Below are 19260 nucleotides of genomic sequence, written 5' to 3'. Positions count from 1 at the left end.
TCAGAGATGATGTCTGTGTTCTCTGAACTTCCAGAGGGGTTGTCTTGTAACTCTACACAGCACCTTCTCCTGGGATGAAAATCCTACAGGTGGCAAATAAATGGTCACAGAACCTTCGTGTGGCCACTCCTTGAGGCCATTCAGGATCATTCTAGACCTGAGGGCTGTTGTTACCTGCAGGTATCTCCTTATGGAAGGCAGCAACATTGATAGCAGGGTGTATTCTGGGGGTTGCTTCCATTAGGGAAGCATTGTCCTGTTGTGTCTGTGCCTGGTACTGGGACACAGAGAAAGTGTGTCCCAGAACAGCACTGGGGTTTCTGGGGAAGCAGAGCTGTGAAGAAATTAGGACATGGATAGCAACACAAGTGCCAAACTCCTGGCTAGAGGAAACACAGAGCTACATGGTTTTCAGCACTCATCCCCTGTCCTCCACCCTGCCTGGCTGGCCCATGTTCACTCTTCAACATGCAGAAGCTGCTCTGTGGCAGAGGCTGTTGTGTGGTGGTGTTGCTGATAAAAGGTTTGTCCCTCTGGACAGTTTTCTTATTTAAAAGGGAAGATGTAACTGAATTTCAACTGCAAACACTGACAGCCCTTAAGCTGCAGGTCTGAATAGGTTTATAGGTGATGAGCTATGAATTTATGGGCTTTGCTCCCCACAGCTTTTCTCCCCCTCTCTCACTGCATTTCTCCCTGAAATGGCTTTCCTGATGTGTCCAGCATAGAATTCACTTACTGTGATCTTCACATTTTAAAAACTCTTCAGTCCCTGCTCCTCTAATGACTTGGCTTCTGGAGAATCCATTGATTATAAAGTATTTTAAGGTGTTTCTTGAGTGCTTCTGTCAGTATAATCTCAGCTGCATGTTAAGTGTACTAAAGTACACTAAACCCAAGATGAAGGTTTATTTAGTGCAAGATGAATGTTAAAACACACAGGAGAGAATTCTTATATTTTTTCTTTTTGCTGCTGAATGCAGCTACAACAGGTTTCAGTAGATCTAGGGAGGAATAGATTGAGTTAGGGCTGGTTAAGATTTTCTGTGAGTTTTCTTACCTGTGAAAGACACTCTGCAAATGAGTGTTTATCCTCTAGATTTCTGAACACCGGCAAAAACAGGACCGAAAGGCACCACGTTAACCCCCAGCATTTGTTCAGCACCTGCTCACAGATGTGTCTGAATATTAAGGAGAAATTCATATGGTGCTCAACAGCATAAAAAGTGTCAGGATGTGTGTGAACAAGCAGGAGGAAATATCGATGTGAGCGTGTAGGAGGGGAAAGACTATTACAAGGGCAATCCAATTAATGCAAATGATGCATGCAGATGTCTGTGGCTGTTTAGTGCCTCCACTGTTGTGCTCCATAAGAGCTGTGCATTAGGGATGAGGGAGGGGAGTGCTGCCTTCCCTCGTGTGGCTGTTTTCAAACTTGGGCATCCCACTCCTCCCAAGGGATGAAGAGGGGACACCATCTGATATTGCTGTACAGTACAATGACACAGACTTTGACTTTAGAAGGTTGAAAACAACTTTTTTATTTTTGGGATGTGTGGTTTTTTTTTTTTTTTTTTTTTTTTTTAATATACTTCTTTACACAGACCAATTTGATTGTAAGAAACTTCTTCAATCACATTGGTCAGACCAGAGGGACCTCAAGAAGAAATCCCTCCTAGGAAAAGGAATGAAAACAAAGTACAGTTCACAAAAACACTTTTCTTGTTTTCTTTGAGAAAAGAATTCCAGAAAACCAAAACATCTCAGGCAGAAAACAAGGGCTACATCCTTCCCTTACCTGCTCGTGGAGCTGCCAAACAGGAATGTGACAGAAAAACAGCTCCTGCACCAAGGGCTGCTTTCATGAGGAAACTTAATCTCACCTTCTGCAAACAGCAGTGTGTGTTGACTCCTGGCACTCCAGGGCAGCAGTGTCACTGCTTTAAAAGTCAAACAAGATAATTGAAAGGGAGCCCCAGGTTTTTGGGGCTGTATACTCAGGGACAGTGTGTTTGATTGCCTTTGGTATTGGCTTAACAGGACTGTTCACCTAAAGGAAGCAGGATTTGAGCTGGAAAATAGACATCCCTGCAGGTACATATTGATCCTTGAAGCTGGATCTTGTCCATTCTTATGATGTACCTCCTGGAAAAAAGGTTTCTTCTCTTGTCTCAGCATCTGATGTCTGGTGAATAGTGACTTTGACTAAGGACAAGACCTGGCCACTTGGTCTTTCAGATGAGTTACATGGGAAACACAAATATGTGGCCTGAGAAGCTCAGAATTTTTGCTTTTTATTGCTTCCCTTATAAAATCTCATTCTCAAGAGACAAACCAGACTCTGACCTTGCTCTCCTGAAGTGAATAGAAACTTTGCTGTTGATTCCAGTGAATGCAGGAGCACCACAGTGAGCACTGTAGGAAACCAATGAGCATTTTCTACTCTTTACTCCAAAGAGTGTTGATTCAGGCTGCAGCACTAAAAAACAAATAATTAAATAAATATTAAATTTATTTAATAAATAAATAAACAACCTCATTAAATTAATAACCACTCTTAAATTAAAAATCTCATTTTACAGAATCTTTTCTGTCAGAACTTGTGCCACCTTTTCTCCAAGCATTGTCACGTCAGGTATTTTGAGGAACAATACTTTGGGAAGAAGTGGCAAATTTATTTTCTCTTTTGTGTATTTGTTTCCCATACTGAATTAGAGAGAAGCTGCTGTCCTCCTGACAAGTAGCAGTTTATTATTATATGGGTATTAGGTATTTGCATGGAAAGTCAGAGTCTGACAATAAACTTATCACAGTGGCTCTGTAAGGCACTTTTATGTTATCTTCAGCATTTTGCCAACTTGCTGTAAAATACCTTATGCATTTTTCTACTGTAGCACATTTTGCTTAAAAGTAGTGTAGCTTTGTCCTCAGGGGAAAAAAAGGAAAAAAGTAAAGCAACAAAATCTCAGTATATATAATTTTTTTTAAAAGTTGAGTGCTCAAGTAGAACACTACATTTCCACTTCAAGATTGAATATGCATAGTTTCTTGTCCATTGAGGTTGTTATGAATACAAATTTGGCAACAAAATTCAGGCAGCCAAGTGTTTTTTCATGAGTATTTCAGCTGTGCTTGAAATACTTGTGAAACCAAAACAGTAAGGAACACTGCCAAGCCAACTTTTAAAAAAAAGTTATATGTATGTATTTAATTTTTTAAGAACCTCCATAGAAGCCTAAATTGCATTGCTAACTCTCTTTGAAAGTTGAGATTTCACACCTTATCAAGTCATAACATTTTCTGCACAAAAATTACAGTGATCTTAATCCCTCAGTAAAATTTTGTTTGTAATGTTGTGCCTGATATCAGTTAGCAGCAGATACTGTAAAAAATAATAATAAAAAAAGCCAACCCCAAACCAACCCATAATATCCAAACAAAAACCTCCAAACAGGGCAAACATGGAGTGAGGAAGGGAGCAGGGTAATTCTCAGGTTTGTTGCTTGGAGGACTGTCTGTTTTGAAGAGTTCTCTCCCTTCCTGCATCTCTTTATTCTCTGTGCCTTTGATACCAGCCACACCTACACCCATATCTGTCTCTTTTCTCACACTTGGAGCTGCTTTGATGGTGACTATTTTTATTATCCTCAGTGTTGTCTCTCTGTCTCGCTCTCTTATGAAATAACTCACCCTGCTCTGTAGTGCTGTTAATTTACAAGGTGCTTTACAAACAGAGATAAGAGCCATCCAAGGCTCTACTCTAAACAAGACAAGACAAACGCAAGATGAAGCACTTGAAAGCTGTTCAGGGAAGTGAGGACATGGAAATGACTTATGCAAGGAGCTGAGGGGCTTGTGGAGTTTCTTAGAGAGGATTTGGGCAGGATGGAGAGGAAGTTTGGCAGTGCAGGAAAATGATCAGCTGCAAGGAGCAGTGAGGTGAGGTGTGAAGGCAAGAGCAAGGAAGAGAAAGGGAGGGGGAAAATAAACTTGGAGAAATAGAGGACAGTGAATCATGAGAAAAGCAGGAGGACACAATATTTATCAGAGGTTTGTCCAGAATGGTCTGGGAGGGAACTGAAAAAATCCACACAGTTCGGGTGGTTATTTTTCTTTCCTTTTGGACAAAACTTGACTATTCGTGACAACTTTACAGCCTACCTTGTTCTCAGCCTGTCTGTGATGACAAGCACAGCAAGCAGTGCTTATTTGTTGACGTGTTAAAAAGTTTCCCGACTATTTAAGAGGTCTCTCTTGTATTAAATATTATGGGTAGTAGGTACTTGCATGAAAAGTTGGAGTCTACCAGTAAACTTATTACAGTGGCTCTGTAAGGTACTTTTATGTTATCTTCAGCATTTTGGCAACTTGCTGTAAAATCCCTTATGCCCTTTATTGTGTCCATTTATGAAGGGAAAGAATTAAATATAAAACCTGATGGATGTCAGGAAGGCAAAGGAAGAGGGGCGTGTTCCGTTCTTTTTGCCTTCATCCTCTAACTGAACACTCCAACCTGCTCTTCTCCCTACGGCTTTGTAAGGGTGACGGAAGATGGACTGGAAAACTGATTTACAAAAACTAATTTTATAAGAAAAAATAGTATATAAACTCAGGGAACGAGCCATATACTACAAGACACTTTGCTTCTTTGCATTCCTGGGGTTCAAGCCGGCAATGGGGAGATCCAGCATCCTGTAGGGCTGCACAACCTCCTCCTCCTCCTCAAGGCACTGACGTGTTTCTCTCTCTCCACCCCTCACCTCTGGAATGACCAGGCCAGCACCAGGTGAAGCAAGGCACGTGTGAGGTGGTGGCCGTGCACAGGTGCTGCAACAAGAACCGGATCGAGGAGCGCTCCCAGACCGTGAAGTGCTCCTGCTTCCCGGGGCAGGTGGCCGGGACCACGCGGGCTCAGCCCTCCTGTGTGGAAGGTGAGAGGCTCTGCTCCCTCCTGGTTAAGATTTTTTGGAGAAGTTTGTTCTCCTTGATGTCTGACTTCCTGCTGCCTCAAAGAGCGTAATCCTTCCTTTTGTTAATTTTTGGAAACATCTCTGGGCGTTGATGATAATGAGCCTGTGCATAAATCTCGGTGTAATTAATCCTCTTAATGTATGTGCTGGCCCATTTCAGGTTTGTGCCAATAAAACTTCTTAATTTTTTTTTTCACACAAGAATTCTCCTCTAAAACTAGTTTGGAAACAGCATAAGCCAGGAAATTCAAGATTATGTTATTAACTCTTCCAGATGTCTTAAGACTTAGTAGCTTGGCTCAAAATTCGCTGGTTAAAAAATGCAGCCCTAACATTGGGCATGCAGGTGGTGCTGGGACATCTGATATTGCCCATTTAAAATGCTTATTTTTGTAGAGGTTGCTGCTCTTGTTAAGTTAGTAAATCTACTTCAAGATACACTGTTATACACTGTTTTTTTCTAATCTTAAAGGTACCAAAATCCCTCATTTCATTAATTCATAAGCAAGATCCCGTTTTCATTCTTTTACACATAAAATTGCAACCTGTTCGCTTAAATATAAAACAAAAAGCTTCAAAGTCCAATTCTAATCTAATATTCAGAAATATTCAGTGTCAGACATAAAACTCTAAATACACGTGTATCCATTGTTTAAGGGTTTTTTTTTTGCCTATTATAAAGCTGTCAAAACAGATATTTTAAAGAGTGGATTTTAAAAAATATATTTTTGAGGTGTAGTGTTTTTATGCTTTATTATTCAGCAATGCAGTCAAGTTTAACTGGACGTTTTCTTAGAGAGTTTTCTTGTTACATCAGAAGTGTCTTCTGCATTTTTAGACGACACATCAAATAGCAGAAATACTTTTACATTTAACAGATAATAGAAGTCGGGCATTATTTTAAACTCACTTAAAGGCTGCGAAGTTGACACTGCCATTCTGTGGCAGAAATATATAAATACTGCAGAATCTTGATTCAGTCAACAGTTGCTGAAGGACTTTTATAGCTGCTTTTTTTTTCTTCAAGTATCGTTCTAATTAAGTGCAATAAAATATTATGAATGTGAGATTTTGACTTTTAAAGTGGGAGCCTTTGATTCCCTCTCACACCTTTTTTGTGTGGGTAAGCTTTAGCAGGCTTTGCTTATTTTTGCAAGCATTTGGGACTACAGTGAGTTGCTGCAGCACAGAAACTGTAACTCTCTTTTCTTATCCTCAAGATTAGATGTGTTTTCTCCCACTCTACACATACCCTTCAGTGGACTCCTACATGGTGAAAGCAAGAAACTGTTTGGCTCTTGAATTTGCATATTGCAGACTGATACAGATATTTAGGGTATTTGTCCAGCACCTTTGTCCTGAATTCAGGCTTGTTTAATTTGCCTCTAATTTTTCCTGAGTTTAAAGGGAAGAATATACCCAAAGCATAGAGTTTTCCAACCAAAAACAAAAAGAAAAGAGATTTTATAAAGCATTTTGCTTGTAGCTGTTTTTTATTTTTATTGAACTTCAGGTCTTATCCAGCAGTGGTGATCATTTGCACTAGGGCAGCAATTCTCACTGCTGTGGTTGGTGTCTGGTGTTCCCACCTCAGATCACCCAGCCCATTTCCCCAGCAGAGCTGTGGCTTGGCATTCCTCACTCCCACTCCTCCAGGAAGGGTCATGGTGCCTCTTTCCACCCCACACTCTCTTGTTTTGTCTGTTTTTCTCTGTGCCAGGAGCCTTGTTGGCTGCTGCCATCTTCTCTGGGTGCTTTTCACTCCATCCTTACTGACCTTATCAGAAATTATTTCTCACCTCCCAGGAAGCACAGCCAGGTTTCACCCTTTTTTTTTTTTTTTTTTTTTTTTTTTTTTTTTTTGTCCACAACCTGATGTCCACAATCAATCAGTATCAAAGCAAATGATCTGAAACCCAATTGACTGGTGGAATTTCATACATTTATTTTGTAATGTTGTAAGGCTGAAAGATTAGTTTATAAAAGCCAAAGCAGTGTTCCAGAAGTGAATTTTTTCATAACACTTTTCAGTAAAAGTGCAAAACAAAAGTAATTGAATGAAGATTTTGGCAATATCCTGATGTCAGCTTGCCTTCTTGACACCCTAACTTAAAGGTTGCAGAAGAACAAATATGTCTTGAAATTAAAAGGGAAAAAAAAAGTGCTTTACAAGAAGTGAACTCCATTATTTTTGTTCCTCTCTTCTGAATGTGTGATCTTTTAAGGCATAGGATTCAATATTTTGTGCACACAGTAGCATAATGCAGACCAGCTGAATCAACATTTTAAGCCATATTTTATTTTGAAATCCAATATAGATTATGTAGGATTGCGTACTGATACATTTCATAATAATTTTCTGGGATTTGATGTGTGCCATGAGCAATGGAAAAATGAGAAATGCAAACTGAGAAATACATGCAGGTGTCTGTGCTGTTGTTAACAGCAGGTTTATAAAGCCATGACTACATTTCTAAAAGTAATAGGCAGGGTCTTAATAGAAATTGGCTTAAGGGTAGAAAATTATTAAATCTGCCCAGTTAAGGTGTACAACTGAAGCCTTCCAAAACATATTGCAAAAGTGGCAGTGTGACTGCAAGTAGATCTTTAACTCATACTCTAGTGCATTCCAGAGGTTTCCCCATTCTTACTTGCAGTATTTGCTGACAGACCTCATGGGTTTACATCTCTGTGCAATTCTATTTTCTCACCCAGTGAAGGAAGAAACTGGCATTTCTCTGTCCAGTCTCCCAAATGCATACATGGGTTAAACAAGAAGCCTCAGCTTCATTCCCCCTTACAGCAGGTACTTGGCTGAAGATGCAAATGACAGAGACAAGTTGTTTTTGTGGTCAGTGGAAATGGAAAGGCTCTTCCAGAGGTCAATTCAAATGTTGGAGTCAGCCTCTGGTGGTGCCTACCTCTTCACCATTTACATGTGGCATTTACCCTTCTGAGGGCTGGTGAAGTGTTCAGCCACTTTTTAACCACCATGTAATTCACTGTTAAACCAGTAATTGTTGTTTCTACCTTTTGAAATCAAGCAATTGAACAGACAACCTCCCTGCAAACAAACAGCAATGTTAAAAAAGATAACTTCTCCTTCCTGCTTCTCCTTCCTGCTTCATTTTTTTCCAGCTTCCATTGTCCTGCAGAAGTGGTGGTGTCACATGAACCCCTGTTTGGATGGAGAGGACTGTAAAGTGCTACCAGACTATTCAGGTTGGTCTTGCAGCAGTGGAAATAAAGTCAAAACCACAAAGGCAAGTACAGAGATCACCTGTATTTAAAGGTGCCAGTCTGCTGACTGCTCTTACTGCGTTGTGTATGTGGGTGTGAGAACCAGTCTTGGCCTTCTCAGAGTTTTGGAAAGCTGTGATTAATGTAGTTGTTCTCAGAGAGGATGTACTAGGTCAGAACTGCCCCTTCACTCCTGCAGTCAAACTGAAAGTGGTTCTGATTCAGTCTTCAGTGAGCCAAAGAAATTATTTTGTTGTGCTCAGTGCTAGAGGGATAATGATGTTCCAGAACCAATTCTTCAATTTCCAGGCTGAGTACAGAAATCCAAGACCTTTACCACTGTCACATAAAGTTAGATTCCTGTACTGGACAGCCTTTTGTCTTTTAAAAGTAGCAGCCTGGCTTGGGAGTTGTTGGGAACCTGCACTGATGCCACTGTGCCACACTGAGCACCACTGGAAATCAGGCTGGTTCAGAATATTTCTAATTCCAGACCACCCTGTAGCTGGCATGATTTTTTTTTTTTTAAATTTGAACCAAACCTTTGCTATGTCATCTTATTTCTTAATTAATGGAGAGAAAATATCATGTCCTCTGTCTGCTTGACAATTGAAAATGAGTTGAGTGCATTGAAGTTCAACAAGTCACAGCAAACTGCATGTCTAAATACATCATAAACCAGGAGTCTTTAGCAGGCAATAGCAAGGGGAGACATGTGCTCAGCTTTTCCCTTTACAGCCTCCTCTAGCTGGGAAAGAATGTTCATTAGTTTACAGCCTGAGTTAATAAGCAGTACTGTCACCAAATGCTGTTCAGTAAAGGCTGTTCTGAGGAGTGGAAACTGCACTAATTTTCTGGATGGGTGAGAGGAAATGGGATGTTTTTTTGACAGCTGTGGTGGTCTGCAGACATTGCACAGTGGCACAGAGGAAGTGGCATTCCTGTACATGGCAGAGGGGTTGGAACTGGAAGACCTTCAAGAACCTTTTCAGCCCAAACCTTTCTGTGATTCCAATGGCCAGTGTTCCTTAGCAAATGCCAAATGCGTGTTCTATAGAATGCCTGGATCCTGTGGTGGCCACTGCAGCTGCAATTTGATAGACTCTGCAATCAATGTGGGTAACTGGGACTCACTTATTGCAAGATAAAGGTTACCCTCAGCCCTTCAGTTTTTCCCCAGTTCTGATTTTTAACTACTCCTTTGTAGATAAGGAGTAGCATTGTAGCATCACACTGCAGGTTGAGACTGGTGAATTAGGAGCTCTAGGTATTGTACAAGATAGCTTCATCTCTGGACATACCAGAAGAGAGATGACAATTTATACCAAAAGGACCTTATTGGAGAAGAATGAGTCAGGCTAATTAGCCATGGAATGAGGGTTAATCATCCTTGATACCTTTGACAGGTATTGAGGGGTGGGGGGCAGAACAAAGAGTTTTATGCTGGCATTGATGACTGGGGACCTGAGGTGTCAAATCCTCATTCATGCAGCTGCCTCTTCCTGTGGACAGAAGTAAGGAAAACAGAATGGAAAGACAAGTTCCCTTGTCATAGGTAAAAGGGAAGAATGGTGTAACTCATATTTTTATTTTGAAAATGACCAAAGGTCAGATCAATAAACAAAATACTTCTTAGGTATATTATTAAAATTTTACACAAAGAGGACTGTTTGAACTGTCAGACCAGTAGCCCAAACTGTTCAGCCCCTTGTGAGCCTCAGCAATGGGATGCTCAAATCAGACTCAGCAAAACCCTTTGGGACAATTACAGAAAGTGTAAACATCCATGATTTTTTCCAATTTAATAACTCCCTTATGTCTAAAACACAATAGTTGAGATCCATTCCATACTAATTTTTTTCTGTGTTATGCACCAGAGATGATCTCATTACCATTTAAATTTGTAATCAACTTTTAGAGCTTTTTAAGACCCTGGGATCAGTGCTACGTGGGACAGTGTCTTCCACAGGTTAATTATACACTGAGAGAGGAAATACCATTTAATCAATTTTAAGTCCTCTATCTTTTCATTTTCTGAAAATAAGTAAAAGCAGTGTAACTAAAATATTTGAAGCACAGGAGACTGCTGACACTACTCAGTATTTAGATGAATAGTTAGTGTCTGAGTGGGACAGTTAAAATGTGCAAAGCTGAGGAATTTGCATCCTCCATCAGTTCCCTCAGGGAAGGAGATAAAAACTTCTCTATGCTGAGTGTCTGTTTAGTTTTGTGACACATGTAGACACTGCAGAGCAGAGCTGACAAAGCTTTCCTCCTTCCAGCTGCCTGTTCTCATCCATTTCCAGGACAGGAAATCCAACAGGACCCTCCTCAGTGTGCAGCCAGAGCGGTTTGGTTTGTGCCCTGTGTGTGCAATAAGGCTTGAACACACTCCTGCAGCCCCTCCAGGGTCCTGGGGGAGTTCTGCTGTCTGGGGGACATTTCTGCTGCAAGAACAGTTTATTCTCCCCGTGTGCTGCCTGGTCCCTGGTTCCCTGGTAGGATGGACCTCTGGGAATGGGCAGCAGTTTGCATGAATGGCCCTTTGGGATGTAAATCCCACACTTGTGCTGGAGGCACAAGTGGTGTTGGGAATGACATGAAGCAAAGCAAAATAGGAAATTTCCAGGAGATGTTGGTGGCAAATTTGATGGTGAACTGCCATTTCTTTATCTGCAAATCCCCCTCATGCTATCAAATAACAGTGTAATTAACATTTCTACAGAGATTCTGTTTCTCTGTGTATAAAGATGTGGCTGGGACAAGTTCCTTCATTGTCTGTTTGTGTGCACAGTTCTTTTGCAGTAACAATGCACTTGATATCACCCTATTCTCTGTCAATTCTGTGTTAGTAACTCTTTCCTCTTCTTTTATAGGTAACACGGTAGCAAAGGCTAATGCTGAGGGTCACTCTCAGAACTCTGGAACTGTTCCTTGGCTGTTACACAGAGACCCCTTTTTGTCAAGAGGTTATTGTCTTAATCCTTTGAGCTTGCAAAGGAGTTGGGAAAAAGGACAGCACTTCTCCTTTCGACCGTGGCTGCAGTTCCTGAACCTGGATTTTGCTATTCAGTGGAACATTATAATTTCACAAGAAAACACAAGGAGATTTGGTTCTACCTGAAATGCACCTTGGATTCTCAAGGATCTCGAGGATTCTCAATTCTTCAGGGATCTGAGACATGGCTGAAAACTGTGGAATAACACACCTGAGCTTCTTGTGGTGCACCAAGGATAAGACTTTCTTAATGACACAAAGATATGTAAAATTGTTTTAAATGAGCTTAGGTAATGAATGTAACTTAGGGGATCATAGAAAGAAAATGCTGACGTTAGAACAGGTACAGAGGATCTCTAAAGGTCTTTTCAACCTATATGATTCTATGGATTTGTCTGAGGTGTTCCTGGCATACTGTACAACACAAAAATACAAAGCTGATCCCAGTGAGTTGATAGGACTGTGTTAGTAAGTTATGTCTTAGTGTATTTTTAACTGTAATTTAGTACCTATCAAGGTGGTATGAAGGTGAAAAGATGGAACTTATAGAATTAGTAGCAATTATTGTAGGGCAAACTTTGGTTATAGCTGTGCAATTAGATTTATTTCCTTAGATAGTTCTAGGTAGTTTAACCTTTACATTCATAAGTGATGGCAGGAAAGCATGAGGAAGAGATAAAATTTGAAAGCAGGCATAGTTTTTCTTGTCCTAAAATAAATCCATTCTCTAGGGGAATAGCAAAGTATACATATTCCTTGCCTCTTTGAATCTAGATATGGAAAAGAATTTAGCCATTAGCTAGAAATATTCATTGAGATGCCTCAAAAAAAAAAAAAAAAAAGGAGAGCAGGCTTGTACTGCATAACGAAGGCTTACAGGGAGGGGAGTAATTTGTTTGGATTTTCATAGCTTTGGCTATATCCTAATAGGTAACATACTTAAAATTCATAAGGAAAATTCTAGATAAAAGTGAATCTTCAGTTTCAATTAGTTCTTGTTTAGAATGATTATAATAATTAAATGTCCAGTTCCTTGACAGACTGAATTTCTGAGTGGTTACATTTTGAGACACATAATTGTTCCCTATTATTGTAGATGCATTTCATGCTATTTTTCTTATTTGCCTGTTAGAGTTTTTTGTCATCAGTCTTCGTAAATAGATTAGAGGGTAGAGGTGAAGCTGTAGCCAGTCTGTTCCCTCTGACATTGCAGCAGACTGAAGTGCAGTGGTGCAGATGAACTGCTGGTGACCCAGAGACAGAAGTCATTGTTGTGCTTTATGTAAATACTGGGGTAACAATGCACATCCAATTTTTATATAGACAGAAAGATGGAAAAAAAAAAAAAAGATGTCTTGAATTAATGTGAGTCATTGTGCATAAGCTTTCTAGCACATGGGAAAGATCCCATCAGCAGTGGAAAGATGTTCAGGGTCATAATTATTAACTTCTGATTTGCTGGAGTGAGTGGGGGCATTCAGCCAGTTAATTCCACCAGAGTCAGTGGTGGAAAGATCTGGCCCTGTGTTTCTTGGTCTTGATTTCCTTGGTTTAGGTCACTTTCAATTATGTGTTTGATGACAGCTGGGATCATAGTGGTCATTGTACTCAGTGATAAGCAAACGAGATTTTCTGCTCTGCGCTTGGACAGCTGAACAGTTAATAGACTCTGCTTGCCCAAATGAGCTCTACATTCCCAATATTTTTCCATTGTTTTGATTTTCTGATTAAATTTTAAAAGGACCTTTACTATTTCTATTGTTTCTCTGCACATATATTCATGGTGTCATCAGGGAAGATCCTTTTTATTTGCTCTTTGTACAGTGTTGACCAGTAACTGGAATATATTTATATCCTGACTATTCCTATATCTTATTTCTTAACTGGGTTCTTTTTGTCCCTCATCAGGACAACCCTGATGCTTTTCCTTTCATCCAGGTGACATTTCAGTAGGCATAAAATAACAATGGCTTCTTCATGTCCATTTTCTCCCCTCTGCCTGCCTTTGCAGCCCTCCTGGCAGTTTTGGTGAATGTTTTTGCACACAGATTGCCAGAATGATGTGCTTTATTTGGCATCTGCCATTGCTGCCACACAGGAGTGTTGAACCCTGGCAGGGCTGACTGGTGAGAGGCTCCATCCTGTCTCACTTTGAGCAGGAAGTGCCACTGCTCACTCCTCAGCCATTCCTTACCACCATCTTTGTCTTCTCCAGTTAGATAAGGAAATATCTGTGGTATCAAAATAAATGCTTGGATATATAGATTAAACTAGATATATGGCACTTTATTTATCTAGAAATTAAATTATCATAATATAACTCCCTTCAAGGTTCCCCTTGCATCCTACAACTCTGTTAAATTCATGATAGATTTTTTTCATTTTCCATTTACCTCTAAGTCTGTTATCTTCAAGGATTTTTGTTCAAATTTGGATCTAAAGAGAGTGGATAAATTTTTTACACTTGCTGTAAATTTTCTCAAGGGTTAGTTTATAACAAACCTACAACAATAGAAAATGGCTTTGAAGACTCACAATTTGCTTGCAGACTGAAAAGACCCTGAGGTAAGAGAACAGTTAAGACTTCTGTCATAACAATAGATGCTTCTGTATCTATTGAGATAGAGAAGATCCTGTAACAAACATTTGGGATAAATTAGTACCTCTAAACTGTAATAATGTCATTTAAAGGACTGCTTGTTGCAGCGCAGTGTCTCTCAGCAATGCACTGGGGTAATAATTCTGGACAAACTCACAACAGATCTGCTCACCTTGGAACTTGGAATATATTGGTTATGTTCAGGAGGGTGGTTTTTTTGAAGGTTAAGGGATTCTCACTGCCTGGGAATGAGAATCCTACATCTGAAAAGAGGAAGTATGTGCTGTTTTTCACTTCAGTTACCTTAGAGCTTAGTTGAGAAATCAGAATCCCATTTGTAAGAGCAGGATTAACTAAACAATGATAAAACTTGGAGCTTTTTTCCCACATGATGATTTTGCCTTGATGAATAAACAGCATTTCTCCAAATAATTCTCTTTATGTCTTTTGCTGTTAAAGTTACTTAAAAAGACAAACAAAAAAGTGCCTGGGCAGAGTTAACAGCTTGTACTTTAGAGTCTAGAACTCTATTGTTGAATATGTCTCAGTTACCTGATTTTTCTAATTTGGATGAAATTTCACAGATGGGGGTTGGAATAACAGCATGTGCCAACCTCCAGGAGACCTTTTGCATTTTATAGAGAACCACAGCTTTATTATGGTTGTGAAGACAAAGTCACCCACCAGGAGAAATTGAGTAAAAACACTTCAGGGGCCACTCTGCCCTGCCCTGTGTGTGTGACATTCCCATTATTACACAGAAATCACATGCACTCAAAAGAAGGGCAGTTTTGGTAGCATGTTTTATTGGTAGCATATTGTTATTACCATCATTTATGCAAAATAATAGTCAGTGATAGCCAGAAAAATCACTACAGGCTGCTCTGGATATGGAGGCTCAAACCTGTGAAAAGCCACTGTTGCATTTTACCAGCTCAAGATGGGTCCTGGAAATGAATATATATTTCTGGTCCTTTGAGATGTAATGACTTGTAAAGGGTGCAGACATGAGGGAGACTTAACTGGAAAATCAGCTCTGTTTTCACTCTCCTGGCCCATTCCATAACAGAGAAGAAAACACTTGTACTTTCAGTCTTTGTGCCCTTTTCTGGGACTGAAGTTCAGAGATTTATAAATCTCTTCTAGCCCATGTAAGTTTTCCATTTTGGAAGGTATCTGAGAGCATGGCCAGATCACAAGTGGTTAAGCAGTGATCTAATCAGGACACTGAGCTTTAGCTGAAATGCAGGTACCATATTTCCTTGTGGATATAAAGTGAGGTACCTCAAGCTGCTCTGAAGGTTGCAGCTTTTAAAGCTCTCTTAACTCTCTCTGTTGTCTGTCTCAGCCATAACCTGCTTTATATCTGCCTCACAGGGGTTATTTAGGGACACTGGATAACCCAGCACTAGCAGTGACTTCTTAAATTTGGAGTATAAAAGGTTTTTATTGTAAATGAAATTTTGCAGAACTCACCCCACTTTCAATCTTGGTGTTTAGGCATTGAAGTCCTCCAGCAGAGAAATAGGAACACAAACATTTTGTTTGCTCACTGGAGTTGTGCTTCACTAATTGACAATCCATGCTGCCATGAGGTTGCATGGCTGGTACAGGAATTTACACAAAACTGTACAAACTGTAGTAATTCAGCATCCCTTCTGCTCTTTAGTGTTCTCATTGGGTGAAGGTTTGGGGATCCCATTCATGGCTCTTGGCTGTAGAATCCTGATTCGTGTTCTTTGCAGTTCAAGGTTGTGGGTGGATGTATTTTTTTTTTTTTTTTTTTATTTTTTTTTATTTTTTTTTTTTTTTTTTTTTTTTTTTTTTAATTTAAATCATCAGTGAGTTTTTTTACAGAAATGCCTTCCAGTCAGGGAACTTCTTACTGGCTCTTCTGAGCAGAGGGAATGGTTGGCTCAGACATGAAAAGAAATCTGTGAGGGGCAAAGTTCATCCAACCCCACAAATGCTCTCAGTGAGCCAGAGGAGTGACAATGAGACATGGGTAGGACAACTTTACCTCAAGATACTTCATGTTATTACTACAAAGCATTAGGCAAGACATTTCAAGGACTGTTAACCTGTGGCCTTCATGTGGCTGAGGCCTCAGACAGCCACAATAAATTGCAAAATAATTTTGATGCACCTTAAAGGAACACCTACGATGCTATCCTTGAGCTGCCGTGAGACAGAGGTGAACATTATAGCAGTGGGAAAACAGCCTAAAATACAACAAAATCAGCTACAGAATCTATTTGTCTGCTGTACAGCACTATACTGATCCACCCAAGCTCGTGCACTGGGTGATTTTCCAGTTTACAGACTCATGATGATTTTTTCTTTACCGTGTTTCCCGACAAATATGCCCACTGCTTAAAATTCACTAGAACAAGTGATTTGCAAGCAAAATTGTCAGCTGTTTGCTTACCCTTGAAATTAAGTAGCTCACAAAGTAATCTACTACAGTGGTAAAATCAATGTAAAATGCATTACTCTAACTCCCAACAAAATAAAATCGGTGCTTTGTAAAGCAGCCCTGCTATTCACAGGACTAAACTCTGCTGTCACTCGGATTCCTGTGGAACTCCTGGAGCTGATGTGTTCACAGGGGCCCACATGAATGCACAATGATGCTCTCGATCTGCCTTTTGAAGATGTGCCTGCAGTCAGCAGGAGGCATTAGCAAACCCGTGAGGAATATTGCAGGAAGAGCAGAGGAATGTGCTGCTGCTTTCAACAACTTTTACAGAGCCTTTGGAAAGTAACGGAGAAAACTGCATCATCCCACAGTAGCCCATGGCTTTCACAGCCTGAGGACCAGGCACTAGCCCTGCAGAGAGCACAAGTGCCTGCCCATGGTTGGCAGTGAGCTCAGGGCTCCTTGGCTCTGGTTAAGGTGCATTTTTTACACAGGGATAATGCAAGATGTGATGTGGCTGTGCTGAGTGTCTAAATATGCATTCCAGGGCTTGTAAGGAAGAGGCCATGGGGATACTCTGCACCCTCAGATGGATCAGGGTGTATGTGAAAGGATTGAGCTTTCCCCCCACGCAGTGCTGTGTCCAGAGACATTCCCTCTGTCCATGTGCTGAGCATCCAATCTTCTGGCAGTAAGGAAATACAGTTTGCAGAGGGGATGTGAATTCCTGCAGCAAGGACCAGAAAGATCGTGTGCTTTTTGTCACTTAAAGCAAAGCAGACAAGGTAGCACATCCCAGAGGACACTAATGAGCCACCTGATAACACCAAGTGCAAACCTGACCTCTTGACACGGGAAGCCAGGATGACAGATGTACTGTCAAAATACAAATCTATCAACTTCATCATGTAAATCTACCCACAGATGCTTTACAGCAGAGATCTGAGGGCAAACAAACATTTTAACTTACAGAGTAACCTTGTAAACAGGAACTTTTTACAAAAGACTGCAGTTAATAATTTATGAATTGTAACAGTGTTATGAGAAAAGGATACTGAGCATTGATTTTTGGCATTGAATGACAACAAAGCCAATCCCCCAGCTCCCACAGTAATGATGCACTCACTGTTCTAGTGTTGGGGTGTATTGATATGCATATTGCATTTGCATAAAATCCTGCCTCTCATCTTTTATATTATTCATTTGCTGCTTTCCATCTCTTTCCCAAATGTGTTGAGCTGTTCCCTTAAACACAGATTTCTGCAAGTGGAGAGGCATCTCAGAGTCACTTCAGGATGCTGAGTTTTTGCTCTTTAATTAGGTCTGCAAAGAATTTGGTGCTTAGATCAGGAATTAATTTTGTTTTCTTGTTTATAAGTAATTTATTGTGACCTTTTGAAATGATAGCACTTGCCCTGTGTGAAGACAGTTAATTTTCCATGATGTGACAAGCACAGTTTTTAATTAGATTAGGGTAATCATGTCAAAAAAGGAACTTTATTTTATGAAGCAGAGGGATATTTGCATTCTTTTAGCAAAACCTTTTTTTTTCACATGATTGAGAATTAAGCCTAACACCAAAGAGATCTGGAGTGTTGGAGTTCATGCAAGAAGAAATTTTTGAGGTGTTTATAATACCTTTCAGGACTCTTCTTACAGAGCTGCATTTGTGGTACATATTTATTTATGATTAATGTATCAATATTTTAGTTCCTATTTTAGAGAGGCTTTTTCTAAGTATCTCTAAATATTTTTGCAGAAAAACCTTAAAATATGGATGGGGTATTGCTCTAAATGCTGTGTCTTTTCCCCCTTGTACCCCTGAGCAGTGATGGCACAAATCCAGTCCCTTTTGGACATCCTCTTTTTGGGGAAAGACCCTGAGGGATGGGGAAGGCTGGCTGGGCTATGTGGGGAGGTTTTTCTGTGTTGTGTGGACAGGAATTCATGAATGGAATCTTGGTTTATCCATTTGGATTCACGGCATGCAAACGGTGTGGGGTTTTCAATGAGATCTAAAGCTCCCACAAGCACCTTTGAAGATATTTTAGTTAATAGTTCTGATGAGGCTGTTTGAGTCTGCCAAACCAAATCAGATTTTGCTCCTCCTTTAGAGACAGGTGCTTCTGTAGACCTGTGGTTTAATGGGCTGATGGCAGTTTCAGAGGTGCTACAGTTTTCTGAATTGCTGCAGGTGCACTGATGGGTGAGACCCCATAGGCCTATTCTGAGCCATTAATGCTCACCACATCAAGAATATTTCAACAGAGTTATGTTCCTGGATCATTGATCTGCTGATCCATAGGTGTGCAGAATTATATTCTGTCAGACAGGCTGAAAGAGGCAGGAATGTTTTCTGTATTCTCCAGCAATATTTTTATTTTTCCTTACGGGAGGCTCAATTCAAGAATTGCTTTGGAGATTCTAGAGGTGTTTTCAATGAAGGAATGACATTTTTGAGCTTACCAATTGTGTTTGATAAATAAGTTAAGTAAGTTTGGTAAGTGATTGTGTTTGATAAGTTTGATAAGAACCTATCCTGCTTCATAAGTATGCTATTCATATATATATATGAACAAATAGACTGTGAAATTATAAACTATTTCCTTTATTAATGCTTATGCCCACTGCACATTATGTTCTAGAGGGCGATTCCTTGTGTCCTCAGATCTAGGACAAATCAATATTTGATGAATGACAATGTCAGTCCTTTAAGTTGGTTTTTTTTTTTGTATCTGTCAAGTTCATAAATGTCCTGTTCTGCACCTATGAGGTTTGGCTCTCAGCTGATTTCAGAGAGTGGCCAAGCAGGAGGGGAGAGAGGAATGCTGGATTTGGTGCTGCTCCTAGCCAGAGTCCTGCTATGGACATTGTGTTTGAGATCCAGCTGCAGGCTGGGGCACACAGGCAGCACCAAGGTGGTTGAATAAATGCAGGTAGGTTGGTAAATGCAGTGGATATCCTTTATCCATAGAAATCCTGCATGAATGATGGAGCCCAAAGGTTTTCCATCAATGCTGGAAAGCAATTCTGT

The 19260-nt window shown here is 40.2% G+C and overlaps 1 protein-coding gene across 1 annotated transcript in view; it reads left to right on the top strand.

Annotated features, from left to right (window-relative positions):
• TAFA4 (TAFA chemokine like family member 4) overlaps positions 1-11098 on the top strand; it is a gene marked incomplete at its 3' end in the record, with an annotated part of 69400 nt that extends 58302 nt beyond the window's left edge. The window contains exons 4-6 of the mRNA XM_083869285.1: positions 4776-4931; positions 8109-8233; positions 11087-11098. Of these exons, the coding sequence (XP_083725411.1) occupies positions 4776-4931; positions 8109-8233; positions 11087-11098 (293 nt within the window). The remainder of the gene's footprint in view (positions 1-4775; positions 4932-8108; positions 8234-11086) is intronic.
• Between the last annotated feature and the right edge of the window lie 8162 nt (positions 11099-19260).

This window comes from Zosterops lateralis, assembly GCF_965231275.1.
Source record: "Zosterops lateralis genome assembly, chromosome: 11".
Classification (NCBI taxonomy): domain Eukaryota; kingdom Metazoa; phylum Chordata; class Aves; order Passeriformes; family Zosteropidae; genus Zosterops; species Zosterops lateralis.
The sequence above is the reverse complement of the archived record's forward strand: the minus strand, read 5'-3'. Positions and strand labels throughout refer to the sequence as shown.